Raw genomic sequence first — 20,213 nt, 5'->3', positions numbered from 1 at the left:
TAACAATTTTATATGCATAAATGAGTCGGATATGTAGTATTTTCTCATATTTTCAATCGAAATTGGTGAAAATCAAACTATTTCATTGTAAATCATGTTTGCGAACAAATTGAAAACACGATTAGTTCTTTTTCATATTGGTGACAATTGTAACATAAATTTAACTTGTTACTAAGGCTGCAGTGCCAAATCTACATTATTATTGTAGTCATTTTTAAATATAAGAAACAATAAGAAATATTATTTTACATTTTTACTGAAATTAAATTATATGGTACACAATAATGTTGCTTTGTCATCATCAGCTTTTACAGTAAGTGTTAACTTTATGAGTGTAACATTCCGAAATTAACTATATTTGAGAACAATAAAATGATGTAAACTTTCCTTATCTTTTTTGCTTATCAAAGCTACGAAGTGTGACGTAAGAAACGAATACATATTGTGTCGTTAGAAAAACATCCTTGCATACATACGAGCTTATCGTACCACTTAAATAAAATTATTTATGATGCTTTATTCATATTTTCGATACGCTTGCAGCGTTGTTCTACATTACAACTCTATCCTCTGTTGTAGTAAATATACGATCAAGCTTATGCATTAAATAACAAATGTTTTAGAAATTTTTCATTTTCGAATGCGTATCACACGTGGAACGTTAATTTGACCCACCGAGTCTTCGCTACAAACGTAACCAATTAACAATCGCTGACCGTTTTTACTAAGAATTTGAAATTATGTCCATTTTTATCAATTATTTATTTAACTGCGCACACGAAGGAAAGAAAATTCAAGCAAAGGAGAAAGGAAGGTATTTAGATATTTTATTGTAAATAACATGGCGGTTTCAAACAAATGTCAACTGCAACAAAAATCGATCGTTGTTGCGTGAATCATTATACTTTAAGACTCAACGGAAGTAAACGCTGAAAATGAAATTTGACATCGAAGAAAGGCGTGGAAAACGTTGAATCTGGCGGCATCCACAAAGAGAGCAACTCCATGACAGTGTCTATTATCACCATACTGTCGATGGATAGCTCTCTTCATAGTGCTTGCCTTCAGTCGCCTTGTGTCTCTTGAGAAAAACTCAATTAACAACTATTTGCATCCGGTATTGCGCCAAAATTTGCTGTCCACCTTTTGTCCTTGTCCACGGTAGTTGCATCTCATGAACAATATACTAAACAAACATGGTAATTCAAACGTTCAATCTAATCAAATAATTGACCAGTATCCAAACAATTGAATACAAATATTTGTGCACTTACATTGAGTCGTGTAATATCGAACTTCTGAAGAAGTACGTTAAATTCAAATATTTTATTCTAATATTCTCCAGGTCGATTGTTCGACGAGTCATTTGAGAAACTTTGGATTTCATATTGCACGACTTAATTAAATATACAAATAAATAAATAAATAGACTGGCATGTGGATCGAATTTAAATGGGACCATACAGTTTCGCGCCATTATTGGCATTGACACGAGGAACTTTTGACGGAGGACACACTTTGTCAATATCTTTATATATATATATATATATATATATAGATTGGTCAACGAGTCATTTGAGAAACTTTGGATTCCATATCGCACGACATAATTAAATATACAAATAACACATCCGGTCTAGTAGTTGTATAGTTAAGGATAGTGCTGGCACGTGGATCGAATTTAAATGGGACCATACATTTTCGCGCCATTATTGGCATCGACACGAGGAGCTTTTGACGGACACAACTTTGTCAATATCTTTATATATATATATATGTATATAGCCCGAAGCGTTAACCGAGGGGGGTCGGTTACACGAAAGGGAACACTGAAAGGTAGAAATTGTCGCCGTGGCGGAGCGTAGCAACTTCGCTTGTTATCGAGAAGGTGCGAGCGGCCTCTTCCTCTTTAGCGCCGGCACCTGATTGCGCGGCAAACATAACCTCCGTGCGTTAGCTCGTGCCACGAGTCGTTAACACTTCCTCTTTCTTTCTCTTCTTATTCTTTTCTTCCCAGCACTCGAGCCTGCAAAATACAATGAACTTTGGATCGGGATTTAATCATCGGAAACGACTGCCCTATCTATGCATCTGGAGCGAAATTTTCAAATAATCCTTGGACCGATATAAAATCCTCCTGCCGGAAGTGGCGCCATGTTCTATTCAAACTCGACGAGGTAATCATTCGTATAGAGCATAAGAGTAAAATAAATATAGCGTAAAGAAAAATAGTTTGTTACTTATTATTACAGGCAAACGTGAAATCCTTGAAATGCAGCCGGTCGCAAAAGTGTTGCCACGCAGAAAAATAGATAAATAATTCACCGTTTTACCAGCTAATAAAATGTGATAACATTTTGTCTTGGGACTTTGATATTATTTTATTACTCGAGTAACTGTAAATCGTTTTAACACAGCGACGATTAGAATCATTATTTATCAATTGCAAGGGTCTGACTGTTGAGAAACAGGAAACGTTCAGTTTCCAAGGGGTAATCTTCGATTACAACACACCTAATACTAGATTACGGGTACTGTTAAGATTTCGATACAGAGGGTCGAATTCCGTGTAGATTGATACCTGTATCAATAAAAGATAAGTTTGAATAATTCATTTCACCGATAACAGTTATCTGATAGTAGATGCCGTTGAAGGAACACTAACGATTTCCCTCATGATTCTAGGCAATATTGACTCCTTTGGCGGACAAGTGGAGTCAACTGGCCGTTCGATTTGATAATCGTGAAATTGTCGGACAAACATCTGCGCCGAATGGATAATTCGAGAAAGTTTTCGTAGACGAAAGTCGACCCGTAAGGTATACAGGAAGCGGCGGCGGACGGCCAGTAAATTATGATTATTAAACGAACAACTGCGAGCGTGTCAGCCGCAATTAACGGGTACTAACTAATTTCCAGATAAACCGAAATGAACAGACGAATCAGCCGAGAAAAGAAAAAGAATCGCTTTCTCGTTTTTTCGGTAGGCGAGATGGGTAGTCTCCAGCTCTATTTACTCAGTTGACATTTTCTCCTGTTACGAGCAACTGCTTAAACAGGTAAACATTTGGCAGAGCTGGAGCAGTTCGGAGATATTTACATATATCTGCCCGGTATCTTTATTTTCTCTCCCTTATCTAAGAGGATTTCTCGACATCGCGATTGTTTGAAGGTGACATGGCCGAATATTCCGGTTCGCCGCAAATATATGTACCGAATTAAACATAAACATATTACTGTAAATATTTCTTCGATTCTTTCCGACGTTCGTTACAGCATTTAACGCTAACCGTACCTGCACTTTTCGTTACCGTAACTAGTCGAGTAACAGGTTATAAAATAAAAAGATCTTTGGGAATTGATATAAAGTTAATTGAACGAAACTATTAATTCTTTCGGATACCGAATACTATGAGAATCTTCATAATTGCTAAATAAGAAAATGAAAACCCGTCTGACCGCAGTTCTAACGTTAAGCTAGTTTCGTGTCTGAGTAAATATCAAAGCGCACGGAGTCGAGACGAAGCTTAATAGTCGCCATTTTGATTGAAATATGTGACAATCTTCCTCGCCGCGACTTAATGCCGCCTGTAAATAATATCAGAGTCTCGAACAAGGGGAATGTAATTAAAAACCGTGTAACAGGTCGCATTCACGTAACGTCGTAATAAACTTTACGTTTTTCCGGCGAAGGAAAACTTTAGCAATTGCACAATGTAGCGTCCTTCGCTGCAATGACTCGGGTAATCGCTGAGAGGAGCAACTCTATCCGCGACAACTGTTCCACCGCGTTCCCGAAGGATCAATAAAAACATTCGTTTGTTAAGCCTGACGACAAATATCAGGTATCATCTTCGAGAGGAGCCAACGATTACACGTTATCAGCGGACGGATACGATAACGCGATAACGGAGCGACTCGGGCCGGTATTACCGAAAATCCTGCGGCATTAGTACTATTTTTTCTGCTTAGAACGCGCTGGAGCGCGATTACGATCTAATTTTAGAAACGTGTAATCCATTTCTTCGCTCGTCGCGAATGATTTCGACGGAACGACTTTTTCTCGTATTATTTCGTTTCAGGCGGGGTCTTCGAAGAAAGATTACGGCGATACTCTTTCAGATAAAGAACGAAGATAAATGACAGAATGAACAACTTCGTTTCTTTTCGTGTTCCTTCTCGAGTCGACTTCGATGTTCCGAAGTCAGTAACCGGTGTACGCTTCCGCGGCTTCAACGAGAACAAAGGAGAACAATCGTACAGTGTTACACCCGAAAACAAGCTGCACGTTCGATTATCACGGCGATCGGAACAATTTTATTATCAGTGTTGACGTGTCTTTGACATGGTTATTAATTACCCTCACGCAATTGACAAGGCGAAACCGTTGGAAATTCTATAGTCATGCTCTATTCTTATCTCGGCGCACGTTAATTGACGGCGACAAGGAGCCGAGAAAAATTCTATGCGTACCGTTCGAAGCCGAATTTGATCTGTAATCCACAGGCGAGACACGGATCGTTGCCATCGGTAGAACGATCTCAAACAAGAAGAACCGGAAAGCTTGTTATACCCTGCTGTCCAAACAACGCGGAGAACTCTATTTGCGAAATCAGACTATTCCATCGGTGCGAGCCGCTCGAAGGAAATTTCAAAAGAGACCTCGAACCCTGATACCCGAGCTTCGGCTATCAACGTTTGCGAACGGCAACCGAAATACCACGGCAAACAGGATCTCTACTGACATAGGAAAAAAGAAACTCCGAGATTAGAACCGTAGGACTATCATCAGCGGCTGAATATTCAATATTGTTATCGCGGTCGCCGTAAAAGTTTCATTGCCCATGCCCGTACGTTACATAATCGTCGTCCCAGGCGCGAAGCCGTCGCTATGTGTCCTCCGCGAGCAGTTGTACTCCTTGAATTTACACATGAAAAGGCTACGACACGAAGAATCCCAACTAGCGGCGTACCAGGCGGGAAGAACACCGCTGAATCGCGCGGCATCGTCGGAAAAGGAATGTTTCCCGTTTTCCCTCTTCTCCGATATTCCGTTTTACCTCGGCTGGCCGTCAGAGCGGTTCGCGGAGACGACGGTTTCGCGCAGCGAGGAACGAAACCGGGAATCCCGGTCGTTTGCGACTTACCTGCTCGTCGTTTCCCGGTACCAAAACACGCCCGCTCGCGATGGACTTCCGGACGTACGTGTATTCCGGCCGGAGAACTCGTCCCGGAGGGCACGTCCACGTCGCGGCCAGGCGAACCCGAACGGGACAGAGCGGAAACGCGACGGCGACCCGTGCCAAAGGGGAGAAAACGAGCAAGAGAACTAGTTAAAAAACCGGCGAACAACTTTGCAGAACAAACGAACGGAGGAGGTTCAAGAACGAGTGACGTGGATGCCTCTCCGGGCCGTCTCATATACTCTACCTGCGCCGATCTGACGTCACGGGTATGCTTCTTATCAGGCAGGAGCACCAACACCTGTAAGCTCGCACCTGTGTGCCGGAGCTTAGCGCCAATGGGAACGCCCTGGTCGAATTCTTTTCCGTTTCTTTTTCTATGAAAGAAGCTTTCACGGTAGCCGAACCGAACACGTCTGCTGGACTCCGTTCCAGCTCTTTTCGAACTTGCGTTGGAAACAATGGCAACGCGGTCGCTTCCGTCGGACATTCTTATCTCGCCTTTCGTTCCTTTGGTCATTGCGCTGTTGCAGATCCGAATTTCAGTGCTTCCCGTGAACCACGGTAATAGAACAATTCGTGTGTATGGAATGATAAACTGATAGATGACACGAAACGGATTTCGACACTTGGACGCTAGGTCTGTTCGGAAATTGATCTGCAGACGACCGTGTTGTTTCTATTTCTGTTTGAACCTCCTCGGTGGTCGGAAACATCGATTTCGACTCGGTCGTTGAAGGTACTCGTGTGTAGCGATATTTGTCTCTGATTCTAGAGAAAGCGAGCGTGTGCAACGCTTTTATTAAGTAATAATCTACACACCGTTCCGGCCTCTAAGAGTTTTATTAAAATTCCAGAGCCGAGGGGATCGAACGTTGCCGATCGCGATCGCCTCCCGCGAAAAGTGCCGGCGATTTTTCCGATGATGAACGGGGAACGTTGTGCTCGGCTTCTCGGAATCTTGGTGAACAGGATGAATTTATGGGCGTAGGACTGGCGGACGATATCAATAGCAAGAGCAAACGCGGTGGTTCAGGGTAAACACCGCGTAGTTACCTACGTGGATCGGAGAAGGAGGCGGAATAACGAGAGACAGAAACGAGACGCCGTCGGTTCGACGATGTCACGCGCGTTTGCGTGGAGTGTTGCACCTTATCTTGTGTCCCATTTACATCACCGTTGCTCGCTTTTGTAGTTCTTACACAATTCCAATCGGAAGGAACAATAAGCAACGACTGGCAACGAGTTGCTTGCCGGTAGATTAACACTTATTTATTTCGCGAGCTGCGCGGTACACGGACTCCTGAACGTTTCGACTTCTGCTAAACGCGTCGCCGATTAATTCGCCGTAATTTTCGCTCGGCGAAGACGACGCGATGCGTTGGTTTATGTTCCTTAAAGGAAAACGGTGAATTATCGGTAAAGCTTGATTCCGGCGTGGATTCGAAGTGACTCTCGATTTAGCATTTACACCGTGATCGTGGAACGACTGCCAACGGTAGGAGGCGGTTTCCCTCTGAAACGGAGCATTTTCAAGGTGTACTTAATTCCTCGTTGGTCGTTATCGCTCGCTATTACCTCCACGCGTTTTGAAAGATTTTCCTAACTTCGTCGAGCATCTGTTTGTACTTGACGAGGTCCGACGCCCTGTCTTGCTGCACCGTGTCCAGCCTCGCCTTCAGGGCGAGACACTCTTCCTGAAGCAACTCCATTCTAGCCGAAATATCGAGGATAACGGACACGATCGGAGTACGATATACTCGATTGAACATGATTCTCGTCGAGAGTCTTACTTGAGCCGCGTTTCTTCCGTGTTGATGAACTCGTCGTTGGCTTTCAACGACCTGGACAAGAGCCTCGACCTGTACCCCGTGTCGATCCTCACCAGCCCGGCCCTTTCGGTCTCCAATTTTCGCAGCTTCAGCTCCAACCTCGCCGACTTGTGTCTTTCGTCGCGCAAAGAGTTCTGAAAGTATGAAACTAGTTTCACGGGTACTGTTCTATCTCATCTTCTCGTGGTTCGCATATTAACCCTTTGCACTCGGGAGGTGACTCTCAGTCACCACTTGATTTCCTACAGTGAAGCTATGAAGTTTGATATTCCGCCAATTCGCGTGAATTTCTCGTCGAGTTGGTTCTACAAAGTATCGTCTTCATCTCATCAGAAAATGTTGAAATATTTCTAGCGAAAAACTTCGGAGTGCAAAGGGTTAAGCTCTGATCCTTACGGACAGAATGTCAGCGTCGGTTCTTTCTTTGTCCAGTCGCCTGTTTAACACGGCGGCCAGCTCCAGCAATCTTTCTCTCTCAGCTTCAGCCGCGAGGGCGACTATTACGTACTCGTTCGGGTCGCCCGAACTTCTGAAGCTCTGCGGGGGGCTGTGACTCGAGCTATTTAGGTAGACCTTCGGTTGGACGGTCTTCTGAGCTTTGGATCCAGCGCTAGGAACGATTCCGTCTCTAAAATCAATGTCCGATCGAGAAGTCGAACCTTCGGTGCTAAACACCGTGGCAGACCTGAGTTTGTCGATCTCGATCTCCCGTTCCTCCAGCTTCCTCCTCAGCCGCTCGATCTGAAGCTGCGCGGACTGCAGATCGTTCTTCAGGTTCATGCACTCGCGCTCGATCCTCTCCTCTCTGCTCTTCGCGTCCGTCTCCCTTTCCTGGTGCCTCGTTTCCATCGTCTTCAGTCGACTCTGAGGGTTTCCCGGACGATAGATTTTGGGACGGCGAAATCACTCTGGGGTCAAAGTTGCTCGAGACTTTCTCACGTTTTCCACGATTGCTTCGTCCTGCAGAATGCCCCAACGTTTCATCGTTGCAGCTGGACTTTGATGAAGGTAGCTGCAACGATGGCGGAACATTCGGCTAAATTTACAGGACAAGACCTTTGTCCGAGGAAAGTCTCAGATAACTTTGATCACATCCAAGCCGTGAAAACACCGGTCCAATGTCTACTCACGCCCAGAGTCTCGATCAGCTGGTCATCGTGAGATCTCTTCTCATTTAACACCGCGATGCTCCCTTTCGCCGCAGCCAACTCGTTCTCCAGCACCCTTATCCTCGCCTTCGAAGCCTCCAGCTTCCTCTTGTAACCCTCGATCGCGATTTCCGACTGGCGAAGCTGCTTCGCGGAGTTCTCAGCCTGCTGACGCCGCTCTTTCTCAGCGTTCCGGAGACTCGCCAGGCTCTTCCGGTCCAAGGATACTAATAATATACGACAACGCGATTGTTAAGTTTAAGTTGGATTATTGGAACACGTAACGGCAGCTTTCAATAATGCGTAAGGATGTTTACGCGTTTGCAATGCATTCTAAGATTTTTCATGGAATTTTCTCCGATTCCGTTCATGTAAATTAACATAAGGAAATGTAAATTCGCCTGAATATATTCAGTACCGATGGACGTCCGCTGAGTCCCTTCGTAATCCGACAATCTGGACTGCAACTCCGTTACTTTCTGCTGCAACAGGTGAATCTGCTCGGCCCGCCCTCGCCATCCGCCCGATTGATTCAGTAAATTCGTTGCGTTCACCGTCTCGCCCACTTCGCTGCACAGCAACTATATTTTTCAGGAGATTCAAGTTATTTCTGTTATTTTCTCGCGTTTAACCCTTTGCACTCCGAAGTTTCTTACTAGAAGTATTCAACATTTGTTTACGAGGCGAAGACGATCTTTGAGACTAATTCGAAGAGATCACCAGTAGATTGAGGAACAAAGCTGTTTTATTCCAATGTTTCACGTATCGAGGCATTATACAAAGTTTAACATTAAATATCACGTTCTATAGTTTTACTGTTTCAAATCAAGTGGCGACCGAGAGTCGCCTCTCGAGTGCAAAGGGTTAATTCACTCGAGTATGTACCTTGTGCAGTTTGTTAATCTCTTGTTTCAAACTGGCGCAAGTGTTCCTCGACTCGTACAGTTTCGTTTGCGTTTGCTGCAGCCTCTCGTTCAGCTGCCTCGTCTGATCCTCGTCCTCCTTCGCTCGAGTGTTCTCCGTACCTTTGTCAATACTATCCTGGATCTCGATCATGGCATTCCAAAGGATGCAGTAAATTATGCTACACGATTCTCTCTCTCTTATGAATCGACTCTAAGATGCGAGAATGTTTAATACGAACTCACTCTCTTGCGAAGCGTTGGTCTTCGAACGTTTCCGGTCACTCCTTTCGTTCTCCAGCTCGGCCTCCTTATTGTCCAAATGAATCTCGAGGGTTTTGCATTTCGATTTCAGAACTTCGATTTCGGCCGTTTGTTCCCTGCACCGCTTGCTGAGCTCGATTATCTTCGCGGCAGCCACCTCGCTCGGTTTCCCGAAAATCGGCGCCGGTACCGTTGCTTCCGATTGCTTCCTTTGAAGCTTCTCCTCCGACTCATCCAACGCTCGACGCAAACAACCATTTTCGGCAGTCAAGTCCTAACGTATTGAGATCATTTTCAACTTTAGTAGCGCTCAATTATAAAAAGGAACGCGGTAAATGTATTCTTTATTCGTTTAAAAAAAAGATCTGTTACTTATCGTACAAGACAAGCATTAGAAAATTCATAATTCTTCTTTTTAATAAATTATTTGAACAATTAAAGAAAGTCTTATAATATATATATGTATATGTATATTAATATTCTTCGAGTAGAGTTTAAAAAATTGATGTTTTTCCTTGGTATAGATGATAAATTTGTAAGTGATTTTACCTGAATCCGATTCCGTAAGAACAGATTCAATTCCTTCGGGAAGATAATGTTATCGGGCAACTTTTCCTAGGACACGTGAAATTTCTACATTTATTTTTGAGGTTTACGCAGGAATAACACGTATTGTTATTCATTTTCTACTTCTGTAAACTCGTCCGTCCATGGAACTGTTGCCTCGAAGTCTAAAGAGTAGCTCGTTTCATTTTGTTTCTTTGTACGCACGGTTTCCAATTTAGACATTTTTTATAATACATCGAGTTTTAGTTAACCTTATCGTGTTGTGATCTTGTCACAGTAACAATCTATATTTTTAACCTTACGAGAAATGTCAATGAAAACTACAGAAGATTATGATGTGTACATACACAAGTTATATTTTCTTTATAAATGTGCACACAGTTAATTGGAATCGAGTCAAAATGTCATTGAATTATACAGCTATGTATACATAATCGTTTTATCTGTGTCAATCGTAAATAAATCTTTACAATAATTTGTATACAATAAAAAAGAACTTAATACTAGATGTCGGGATCAAGTAGCAGGAAAGATATTGTTAAAAATTTCATGTGAAATGTGTCCTATCCGCTAAATGATTATGTTTTCATCTTCTGCCCTTTGAATCCGGTATTCTTTTTCTGGAAATTTCTCTTCTGTCCACCGGCCAATTTTCCTGCCTTCTGAAGAGCTTGCAGTTTTTGATTTTTCGCAACAGTTTCCTTCTTGTTACTTCCGGAATATTGCACCTTTATTCTTCGGCCGTTAACGAACGAGTTATTCAAAGCTATTGCTTTCTCGTAGTCCGTGTGGTTAGCTAATTCTACGTATGCGAAACCTCTTGACGAATTGTCATCCTTCTTGGGTATCCTGATGTCGACTATTTGGCTGACCTTAGTCAAAAAGTGCTTCTTAATTTCCTCTTGAGTAACACTGAAACATAAATACATGTTATAGATAATATTTGAAATATGTTTAACTTGAAATAATTGACATTAAATATTTATACCTGAACGGTAAATTTCCTACAAAAAGAACATATCTTTTCTTCTTTCCTTCTTGTTCTGGACTCTGTTTGGATGCTTCCTTTGCTTGTGCACCCGGAGCACCCTTTGCTTTGCCTTCTTCCTCTTCTTCCTCTTCATCGTCATCGTCATCGTCTTCCTCTTCTTCTTCCTCTTCGTCATCGTCGTCATCATCCTCATCCTCTTCATCATCAAGGTCCTCCTCTTCGTCGTCTACATCTTCATCATCTTCGCTAGCATCATCATCGAGTTCAATGTCCTTTTCTTCCTCATCTTCGTCTTCATCGTCGGATTCCCCTTGCTTCACAAGAAGCAGTCTGCCTTGTTTAACGTTTTTCTTTTTATTGTTCTTGGCTGGTTTAGTTTCTGCTTTTTCTGGAACTTTCTTCTTCTGTTCTGCGTTAGTTTGGACTTGTTTCTTATTTCCAGCTTCTACTTTTTTCTCGTTCTTTCCTTTCTCTACTGGTTTCTTTGCAACTTGTTGCTTAGGCTTGTCTGTACCTTCTTTTACTCGTAATAATTTTTTTAACGAGGCTAATTTCCTCTTAGCAGTTTTCGTGAGGTTTCCACGTTTCTCTATTGCTTCGACTTTTTTCTTAATATCTTCCGCGGATATATCGAGTTTTATTCCATGCTGTTTTTTGTCTAGTCTAAAGGCCTTGCGCTTTTCACGGTAAGCTTTCCTTGCTGCTATTTTCTCAGCTTTATCGGGCTTTACTTTCTGTGTTTCTTTCTTGACTTCTTTGTTTGCTTGTCCATTTTGCACAGCTCCATTTTCTGACTTCTTCTTTTTTAAAACAGTCTCATCTTTAGTCTTTACAGCTGCCTCACTCACGCTTGATAAACGCTTCTTCGTATTTTTAACCATGGCTAATTTTTGTAAATTATGAACCGTAACCCGCTGAAAAGTCGATCTGCACAAAAAAATTAATAATCTACTAACGTTATTCTTTCAGTGCGCAGCTTCTAAGGCGCTTAAACAACTTTCGGTCATACTAAATCGAGTACCACGTTTTTACTCGAATTCATGTTAAACACGATTTTCTTAAAAAATCGTCTTTTAAATAACGCATTGCTCAATAAAAACATTACACTAAACTTTCTGTTAAGAGTTTTGATAATACAAACCAACACAATAAAAAAACTTTAACGGGCAAGCGTATCAGAAAAAAGTGAGCGTTACAGTAAGCCGATTATTTCGATTTTTAAATTAATTTATATTAAATTCGGTGTAACTTACCTGATTATTATTTTAACGGCTACTTATTTCTCAGTAAAAACCAGTTTAAATAGAGAATGAATGTCTACTTCCTTAGTTTCGTAAAGAGAATTCAGTACCCTCGCTTAAACGTGGTCGGATGTCGAGAGTTCCAGGTTAAGTTCAACACGCGTTCCTCGTGCTCCTGCGTGAGGCTACAGATCCGATTTTCCTACTCGCGCATGTGCACTAACCTTGTAATTAGTTTTCAATATCTTTTAATATTTATCTTTCAGATTACATATATTTTAAACCAGAAAAACATTAAATAAACACTTTACTTTATTAATAAACAAAATATTTAACTAACAGTCATACATTTTTCTTACTTTATATTTAAAACTTACTAACTGAATATTTTTCGACGTGCACGTCATTTCCGTTACAGAAATTTCGATTAATTTTAACAGAAAAATTCAACCGTTAATTATTTACAAATTATTGAATTGTTTGAATAAAATAAAAATATCTTGAAACCTTATACTAACGAAATAATCATTATAATTAATACTTTAATTTGTATCTTAAATAAAACTGTATCGGTAGTACTAGATACGACGCCATTTGAATACAAGATTTTAATAGGTATGAACTATTATGAACAAAACTTATATTACTTAATACGTTTATTAGGCAGTCAGGTTTACAATATCAATATCTTAGTTAAATTAGTTAATTTTTATATAATTAAATGTAACCTTTTTGTAAAAATATATCTTATTCTTCCAGGAATGTTGAAATTAATTATAGAGTACCAATAATCATTTAAATCGAAATTAAATATAATAAAGGAAATGTAGTGCATTACATGATTAACAATTGTAAAAGGGTTTTTATATTGAAATAGTAATATGTACGGAAGACATTTTATAACTTTCTGAGTAGTTATGTTGTGTTGTATATAAAATACTACTAAATATTGTAAATGCAGTCTATGTCAACAATTACTCATTTGTAAACATATATATTTAATTTGAAATTGTATATACCATGATACATTTACCTAAAAATTTTTCTTATATCGAATATAAGCGCTATAAAAGTTTCATACTATAGATTAAGTATACTTAATACAATTTATTTACATATACGAACATTTTTGTTATATTAACCGTCAATCGCTGAAACTCATGTAATAAACAACACACTATCGAACTTATAAATTGATAACTATTCGAGCTCCTTTTGTTTCTATTAATACTCTATTTGCGAATTAATAATAGTAGCATTTAATTTTGAAAAAAATTTAACAAAAATTTTATCACGAGTCAGACATCCATCTTCTGTCGCGAACTCCAGCGTTTAGCGATTAATAATATCTTCTTCCCTGTACTAAAATGTATGGTAAGAAGTAACTTTAAAACTATATTTACTAGAAATTCAGTCACGCAATATATATATATATATTAAAAATTTATTATTATACTGTAGACATTTTTCTTGTTTAACATAATGCTAGAAACAATTCAATTCAGTTCAATTAATTTTACTTGTCAGTGTATTAAACGTCACGTACAAAATTTTACAATTCTATTGAAACAGAAAATGCATATGTAAACACATTCAAGTAAGAAATTTTAAAGCTGGTGCGCTTATCTAATAAATGTATAATTATCTTTTCTTATAATCTTGAAGGAAATACTTCATACCACTATGTAAAAAAATGTGTATGCGTATATAAATAATACATAGTCGTTCATTCACTTTGCAATATTGTGTGTAAAGATTATAAATAAACAGTTTGTACAGGAAAATATATTAGTTATTTATAGTCAACTACAATGTTAAACATTCATATTGTTAATTTGCGTAGTAATTTGTTACGATAAATAATTAAGAAACAAAGTAAAATAACTGTTTTTTTTTTACCGTAACTGGTAAATTAATGAAGATTACATGAACACGTTAATAAAACACTTTTATATTTTTTTCAACAGCAGTGCCGAATATTCATTTATATTTGGAAGCAATTGTCAACCGAGGAGACAAAAACTTTGAAGTAGAATATTTCGTGTCTACTCATTAATATAACTTTTGTTCTAACACTCTAAAAAGTAATACCTGAGGTACAATAATTTTCACATTTCAAAATCTTCTGGCCTAGATGAAATTAAAATTCCCTGTCTGAAAATAGCTCATACTTTAAATAACTATGAGTTGTCAATAGAAACTAGTATTTCCATCTCTTTGCATGAAATCTTACAATTCCTTTTCAATAATTGTTATTAAGTCACCGTATAACATCATGCCAGTATTTTCATTTATCAAAATGAATTGACATTACAGACTGCTAAATATCAATTTGCCTTTCCATCTCCGATGTCGAATATTTACATACAATCGAATAGTATGTCTAATCAGCTTTGCGTGGCTTACGTTTGCGAACGTTTGGACTACTTGGCTCAGTCTTTGAATCTTTTTCTGTATCCTTCTCTTTTTCTTCAACGTCTGATCCTTCTCCTTCGGATTCTTCATCGACCAAGTCGTCTTTCACATTTTCAACAATTTCTTCATCTTGTGTAGTTTTTTCCTGCATAAACCCACCTGAACCATCTTTCTGTTTCTTTTTGCTTTGAAGTGCCACAGGTTTCGGTGGATATATTAAATCAATCAGGCAAACAATAACCTGAATACCATAGAACATAGTTTTCATTTTTATTCTTATTTCTGGGATTATGAAAAACTTACCAATCCTAATATAGCACCTAAAACAATAGTTGCAACTGAAAAGATTAGATAACTTCCCCATGTAGGCAGTCCAAAATCTTCCATTAGTTTATTATGTACTCTCTGAAAAAAATACATTTAGTATTTTATAATTTACTATTTAGATGGATAAATAGCAAAATAATAAATTCAGAGGAATAAGTGATTTATACTCTACATAATTTCCTATTAAAGTCCACTTATTACAAGTTTGATAGACTTAAGAATTGTGCTTATCCAATAACTTGATAAACTTAGAAAGTCACAATTTGTCAATTATTATAAGAAATATATTAATGACCTTCTTAAAAATTATGTCATAACTATTTACCCTCAATACTTGTGCCATTTTAAAGAATTGACTAATGACAGACATCTGTATGGAAGTTGGACTTTTCCAACCATGAATTGGCTCTATTTTTTCCCAAGTTTTTTCAGATACAAATTCAATTAACGAATCTTTGTCCCTGGGACTCTTGTATTGCCTAAATATACCATCCTTAACGCTAAAAAAAGATATTTCAATTATTTATTAATTTATTATTCTTTTGTCTTGAAATATCACATTCTAAAATAAATTTTAATTTTATAAAGAAAGAATAAGAAATGCTCACTGGTATATCGTTGGTAAAGCAGTTACCATAAACCTTCCGCTGAGACCTGGAGAATCAGTAACATCTACTTTCCCAACATTGATGTTCAAACTTTTCTTTTGTGAAGCAAGGTGATCCCAGACAGGCTCAAGTGCTTTGCAGGCAGGACACCATGGTGCATAGCTAAATTCAAACATATTCAAATCATAATCCATAAATAAAATTATTTAGATTCAATTCTGAAATTCTCAACATCTTAATTTTAAATGAGTCACAGCCTTTTCTTTCAATATTAATTTCGTTTCAGGCGCGACTAAATTACATTCATCTCATAGGATTCAATTTCATTTGATAATTTGTGCAGTATCAAAGAAATGATTGGAAACCTGTTTAATTTTTCTTAATAGAATTTTTGACACGCCATCAAATTTGACGACATAGATACAATTCGACTCACAATTCCACCATCCATTCCCCGATCAGCATACGATCCCAATTCTCTTCGGTAAGTTGTTCTGCGAAATTGTTTTTCCATGATGCCTGAGAATTCGCACACACGAGACTCAAATATAAGGAATAAATCGCAACGTGGAGAGTAAACCTTAATTTAGAGAGCAACATTTTGTTTTTAACTAATATTCACCGGTATCCAACACGCTACCGGTCGCTGGAAGAAGCGTAAGCCAGTCAACAATAGTTGCCAATCTGGGTATGCAATGTCTCTTTTATAAATATCGAGAAACGCCTTAAAATATTAATACCCTAGCGGCACTAGTGGAATACAGCACTGTTGCACGGAAGGGTTCATTTCCATCGCAGTCGAAGGAAGCTTGCTTCATCCTCCACATTTAAAGGAAACGACGTTATTTCACGTTGAAGTTCTACTATCTACCTGTATCGTGTGAACTCAGACAAAATCAACTGTAATTTCTCACTATAGGTTTGCTTTTAAAATGTTGCCTTGCGGTTTGCAACACTTGATTCGTTTAATGTAGGTACCGGTACTTACGTACCTAAGTACTAGTAACAGACCATTCTTTGTTGTTTATAACCAAAGATCAATGAACACTTGCTGAAAGTACGTAAATAAACAGTAAACATAATTGGTAATTTAATTTTACGCGTATGATCCTTTTTTACCATATATTTTTAATGTTTGTTGTAATATAGTAATATGATATATTTTAAGAATAATTTAATGTTGCGTAGAAAAGTTTGTAATATCATATGCTTCATATTTTTATATTGAATTATTTTATACTAAAATTTTGAGTTAATTGGTGGGATATTATTTTAATTTTGAGTATTTAAAGAACTGATTTAATTGACAATTGTAAAAATGCTGCAGATTAAGAAGTATGTCTGCTGTGTATCCGACTTTGCCTGCATTGGCTGTACGAGATGGATTTGATGAAGAAGATTTGACAGACATCGACGATGAAGTGTTTATCAGAGATGGAAAAAATGGTGGCCTAAAATTAGATGATGATGGAATAGTTAAAAGACCTCTAATGGCGCCTCGTAGAAAATGTAAAAAATCATATGGTTTTGAGACGTATAGATTTTCTAACAGAGCTTGTAATATGTCTGTTTCCTCTGGGCTTACGGCTTTGATAGTACTACTAGGCTTAATTACACTATGTTTATATATTATAAGTATAATTCCTGTGCCAATGCCAATTTTAAAAAATTGGTTGTCACGTGATTTTGAAAAACCATCAAATGAATCAGCTATAGTTCCGTGTACATCACTTGCGACAAATATTTTATGGACTAAATCATTACCCAAACTCACCTCTGAGGCTCCATTGAGAAGCAGTGATGTTAATGATGATGGGATAGAGGATATCATTGTTGGATTTAATACAGGTTTTTCTTATATGATGTCTTATATGATAACTTTTAATTTATTTTTATCATTCTTTATTTTCTTTTCATATTTATTTTTTGTTTTACAGATTTTAGTTTTGTGCAATTATGATTTGTTTGAACTTCGATTAGTGAGGTAAATGTTCTTGAATAGATATTTATTGGTAATAGTAATGCATAGTAACAATATTATTTTTATTTTAAAAAAACAGATTTGGATGTGATGGATACACCAGAATACATTTGCATATCCTACTTTGATGGACAAGTTCCATGTTTTGGTGGAGTTATAGCTTTGGATGGTAAAACAGGGGATACACTTTGGACACATTGGACAGCTCATGCAATTTATTCAGTCGATTGTGGTTTAGATTTAACAAATGACAAAATCAAAGATTGTATTATATGTGGATATGGTGGGATTCTTCACGCGATCAATGGACTTGACGGGTCTAGTATATGGGAAACACCAGTTGAGAGATTATCATCTTCTGAAGATTGGAAACTTGCGGATATTTATGATGCTAAATTTATCGCGGATATTGATGGCGATGAAATTGGAGATGTCATTGCATCGCATACTATACAGTCGAAAGAAATTCAATTAAGCGAAATTCTTATGATATCAGGAGTAAACGGAAATATTATACATAAATCAGTTCTTCCAAACGCAGAGAAATTATTTTTAGCGCCTCAGAAGTTGGTCCATCCAGACGGAGAAAGTATTTTTGTTTTTGTGACCACTGGGGAACAGAAATCAGGAGGATTATATATAGTTTCTCAGGTGAATTTAATATATGGTAACTTGGTAAGTTATTTATTTAATATTTGGTAACTGTTACATAAGTAACAATCATATAATAATAATGATAAATACCTATCTTTCTTTGTAGAAATTAAGAAAATTACATCATGATACAGGGAGAGGTACACCTTTGCCTCCAATTTTGGTGGACATCACTTTAGATGGAATTGAAGATATTGTTACTACTATGTCCAACTCTACAATTATAGTTTATAATGGATTAACATTTGAACCCATTTGGAATTATACAATTCCTAATTCCAAAGTAATAAGTGTTCCTATTCCGGGTTATTATAATGACGATAATACTCCAGATTTCATGGTGAAACATCAAATAGGGTCAGACTTTCCTACATATAATTACACAAGTACGACAATTGTAGATGGAAAAACTGGCGAACCTTTACTTGAAAAACCGATAGAAGGCAGTCTAAGTAAACAAATGTCAGGTTTATCCGTTACCGTTGAAGGTTTTGGAAATGATTGGTTTTTACATTGGTCGGTTGAATGCTTAAATTATGAAACAGACAAAGAAAAATACCAGTCATTAAAAAATGAAAATCATATGTTTCAATCTCGTGCTGACTTTTGTAAATTAAGATTTAATTCTACTTTGACTACAAAATTATATGCTTTAAGTCAACTTGTTGGACCACCTGGTATATCGTTATATTTTTCCGAATACTTGAACTTTAAAACAGACTTACATTCGAAAACGCCATTTGTATCAGAAAGATCGCCTAAAAAATATGAAAGTCAAAATGAAGAAAGCAAAACTGACATCACGAATTCTGAGCTTGACAAAACATTTGTTAAATACGCATTACATAAAAAATTTGAAGGTACTGATTTCCAGAATGAAAATGGAGACAATTTTAATAATGACTATATTTGGAAAAATGAAAATGGTTGGACACAAAAGAATGTACAAAGTAAGGATTATGATGGCTCGTATGATAGGGAAAATAACATTAATGCGGGAGAGGAACAGTCCGTTGACTATTCTCAAGTAGATCCAGTGCGAGAAGAGAGAAGTTATATCAGTAATAAAACGAGTACTATAAATGAAACAAATACATTTGAACAACCTAATGAGTATGATATAAATTTTCTTACAAAAGTTAATGCAAAAAGTGATATAGAAACTTCAATTTTAAGAAAACGGACTGTAAATTTTGAAGCAGATAGCATAAATAATACAAATATATCAACTGAATGGAATTCTATGGTAAGATATTTCTTTCATTCTATTACATTCTTTTAAAAAAAAAAATTTAATTTAAATGACAACAATAGTAATATATATTTCAGGAAGTTGTTCAAACACATACTCAAAATTCTCCTAATATTATACTAAATACGGAAGAAGATTCTTCTATAGAAAAAGTATTTAAACGAGAATCACTGAAAAACCAAAATAAGAAAAAATCTTCCAACGGGAATTCAAAGGTTTTAACAAAGTTGACAAATAAATTAAAATCGGAATTACAGCAAGAAAAAATAAAAAGAGAAACAGATATTGAGACTAATCAACTATACCGAATATACAATGTACACAGACAACCGCCAACTGGAATATTGTTACCTTCTATTTCAGAATCAAAAGAGACAACTTCCATAGATCTAGTATTTTCTACATTCTGGTTACCATCTTCTGAAATATCTAAAATGTTAATTCAAGAGGATTTAGATTGTATTAATAGGAAAAAAATGCTTTTGCAAAAGAACATGCCTTACAGACATGAGGATGATTTTATTAAAGAATGCTTAGCCGAACGTGGTATTAATTACAAAATGTATCAGGAAGCAACTGACCGAGAAAATTTTAAGATTTCTTTCGGACAAATGACAATATATAGAATGAAACTTGAATGTACATGCCCAGAGGATATGATGCCTAATGAAAGTTGCAAAAATATTTCTTTACATCAGAGTTGGTCCGAATATTTGGGTTCACATGGGAATGGATATTTTAAAACACTTCGTAAAACACAGTTATAGATAACTGTGTGCTTATATCAATTAATACTTTAATTGACTACAATTAATTTAATTAGTAAACACTGTTAATGAGAAATTACG

The 20,213-nt window shown here is 37.4% G+C and overlaps 3 protein-coding genes and 1 long non-coding RNA gene across 10 annotated transcripts; 2 read left to right on the top strand and 2 right to left on the bottom strand.

Annotated features, from left to right (window-relative positions):
* Window positions 1–91: 91 nt before the first annotated feature.
* LOC116429932 (uncharacterized) lies at window positions 92–3,338 on the top strand. 4 transcript variants are annotated; one of them, XR_004235596.2, is made up of 4 exons: window positions 92–313; window positions 2,018–2,177; window positions 2,253–2,819; window positions 2,920–3,337. It is a non-coding gene; the product is annotated as an uncharacterized LOC116429932 (long non-coding RNA). The 4 variants fall into 4 exon arrangements; XR_004235597.2 differs by lacking the exon at window positions 92–313 and adding an exon at window positions 1,063–1,199 and having other exon boundaries at window positions 2,920–3,338; XR_012998054.1 differs by lacking the exon at window positions 92–313 and adding an exon at window positions 1,754–1,888 and having other exon boundaries at window positions 2,920–3,338.
* Window positions 3,339–6,662: 3,324 nt separating this feature from the next.
* On the bottom strand, window positions 6,663–10,118 carry LOC116429990 (uncharacterized). The gene is made up of 8 exons (XM_076365126.1): window positions 10,020–10,118; window positions 9,304–9,603; window positions 9,049–9,204; window positions 8,582–8,744; window positions 8,146–8,390; window positions 7,412–7,879; window positions 6,977–7,149; window positions 6,663–6,896 (listed from the first exon to the last, which is right to left on the bottom strand). Exons 1-8 carry the CDS (start codon window positions 10,116–10,118, stop codon window positions 6,758–6,760), a joined length of 1,743 nt encoding a protein of 580 aa, XP_076221241.1. The 3' UTR covers window positions 6,663–6,757.
* Window positions 10,119–10,226: 108 nt separating this feature from the next.
* On the bottom strand, window positions 10,227–16,182 carry LOC116429991 (uncharacterized). Its single transcript, XM_076365125.1, has 8 exons — window positions 15,915–16,182; window positions 15,479–15,640; window positions 15,196–15,370; window positions 14,847–14,948; window positions 14,513–14,784; window positions 13,801–13,809; window positions 10,885–11,814; window positions 10,227–10,808 (listed from the first exon to the last, which is right to left on the bottom strand). The coding sequence occupies exons 1-8, from the start codon at window positions 16,076–16,078 to the stop codon at window positions 10,475–10,477; spliced, it is 2,148 nt and encodes a 715-aa protein (XP_076221240.1). The 5' UTR covers window positions 16,079–16,182; the 3' UTR covers window positions 10,227–10,474.
* Window positions 16,183–16,267: 85 nt separating this feature from the next.
* Window positions 16,268–20,132, top strand: LOC116429975 (uncharacterized). Of its 4 annotated transcripts, none has more exons than XM_031983560.2 (5): window positions 16,268–16,535; window positions 16,806–17,326; window positions 17,539–18,134; window positions 18,220–19,359; window positions 19,443–20,132. In XM_031983560.2, the coding sequence occupies exons 2-5, from the start codon at window positions 16,816–16,818 to the stop codon at window positions 20,130–20,132; spliced, it is 2,937 nt and encodes a 978-aa protein (XP_031839420.2). In that variant the 5' UTR covers window positions 16,268–16,535; window positions 16,806–16,815. The 4 variants fall into 4 exon arrangements, with proteins under 4 accessions (XP_031839420.2, XP_031839421.2, XP_031839422.2 ...); XM_031983561.2 differs by having other exon boundaries at window positions 16,471–16,563; XM_031983562.2 differs by lacking the exon at window positions 16,268–16,535 and adding an exon at window positions 16,538–16,580.
* Window positions 20,133–20,213: the final 81 nt, after the last annotated feature.

The sequence above is a fragment of the Nomia melanderi genome, chromosome 2 (genome assembly GCF_051020985.1).
Source record: "Nomia melanderi isolate GNS246 chromosome 2, iyNomMela1, whole genome shotgun sequence".
In the NCBI taxonomy this organism is placed as follows: Eukaryota; Metazoa; Arthropoda; class Insecta; order Hymenoptera; family Halictidae; genus Nomia; species Nomia melanderi.
Note: the sequence above shows the minus strand (reverse complement) of the source record. Positions and strands in the feature narration are given on the sequence as shown.

Excerpts from the sequence above, each read along its gene's own strand:
- LOC116429990 (XM_076365126.1), bottom strand. The coding sequence starts at position 10,118 with ATGTCTAAATTGGAAACCGTGCGTACAAAGAAACAAAATGAAACGAGC. Across the intron at positions 9,604-10,019 it reads GGACGGACGAGTTTACAGAA|GACTTGACTGCCGAAAATGG; the intron begins GTAGAAAATGAA and ends TCAATACGTTAG. Across the intron at positions 7,880-8,145 it reads AGCTGATCGAGACTCTGGGC|AGTCGACTGAAGACGATGGA; the intron begins GTGAGTAGACAT and ends GGAAACCCTCAG.
- LOC116429991 (XM_076365125.1), bottom strand. The coding sequence starts at position 16,078 with ATGTTGCTCTCTAAATTAAGGTTTACTCTCCACGTTGCGATTTATTCC. Across the intron at positions 15,371-15,478 it reads GCTTTACCAACGATATACCA|CGTTAAGGATGGTATATTTA; the intron begins GTGAGCATTTCT and ends ATCTTTTTTTAG. Across the intron at positions 14,949-15,195 it reads AAATGGCACAAGTATTGAGG|AGAGTACATAATAAACTAAT; the intron begins GTAAATAGTTAT and ends TATTTTTTTCAG.
- LOC116429975 (XM_031983560.2), top strand. The coding sequence starts at position 16,816 with ATGTCTGCTGTGTATCCGACTTTGCCTGCATTGGCTGTACGAGATGGA. Across the intron at positions 17,327-17,538 it reads CATTGTTGGATTTAATACAG|ATTTGGATGTGATGGATACA; the intron begins GTTTTTCTTATA and ends TTAAAAAAACAG. Across the intron at positions 19,360-19,442 it reads CAACTGAATGGAATTCTATG|GAAGTTGTTCAAACACATAC; the intron begins GTAAGATATTTC and ends TATATATTTCAG.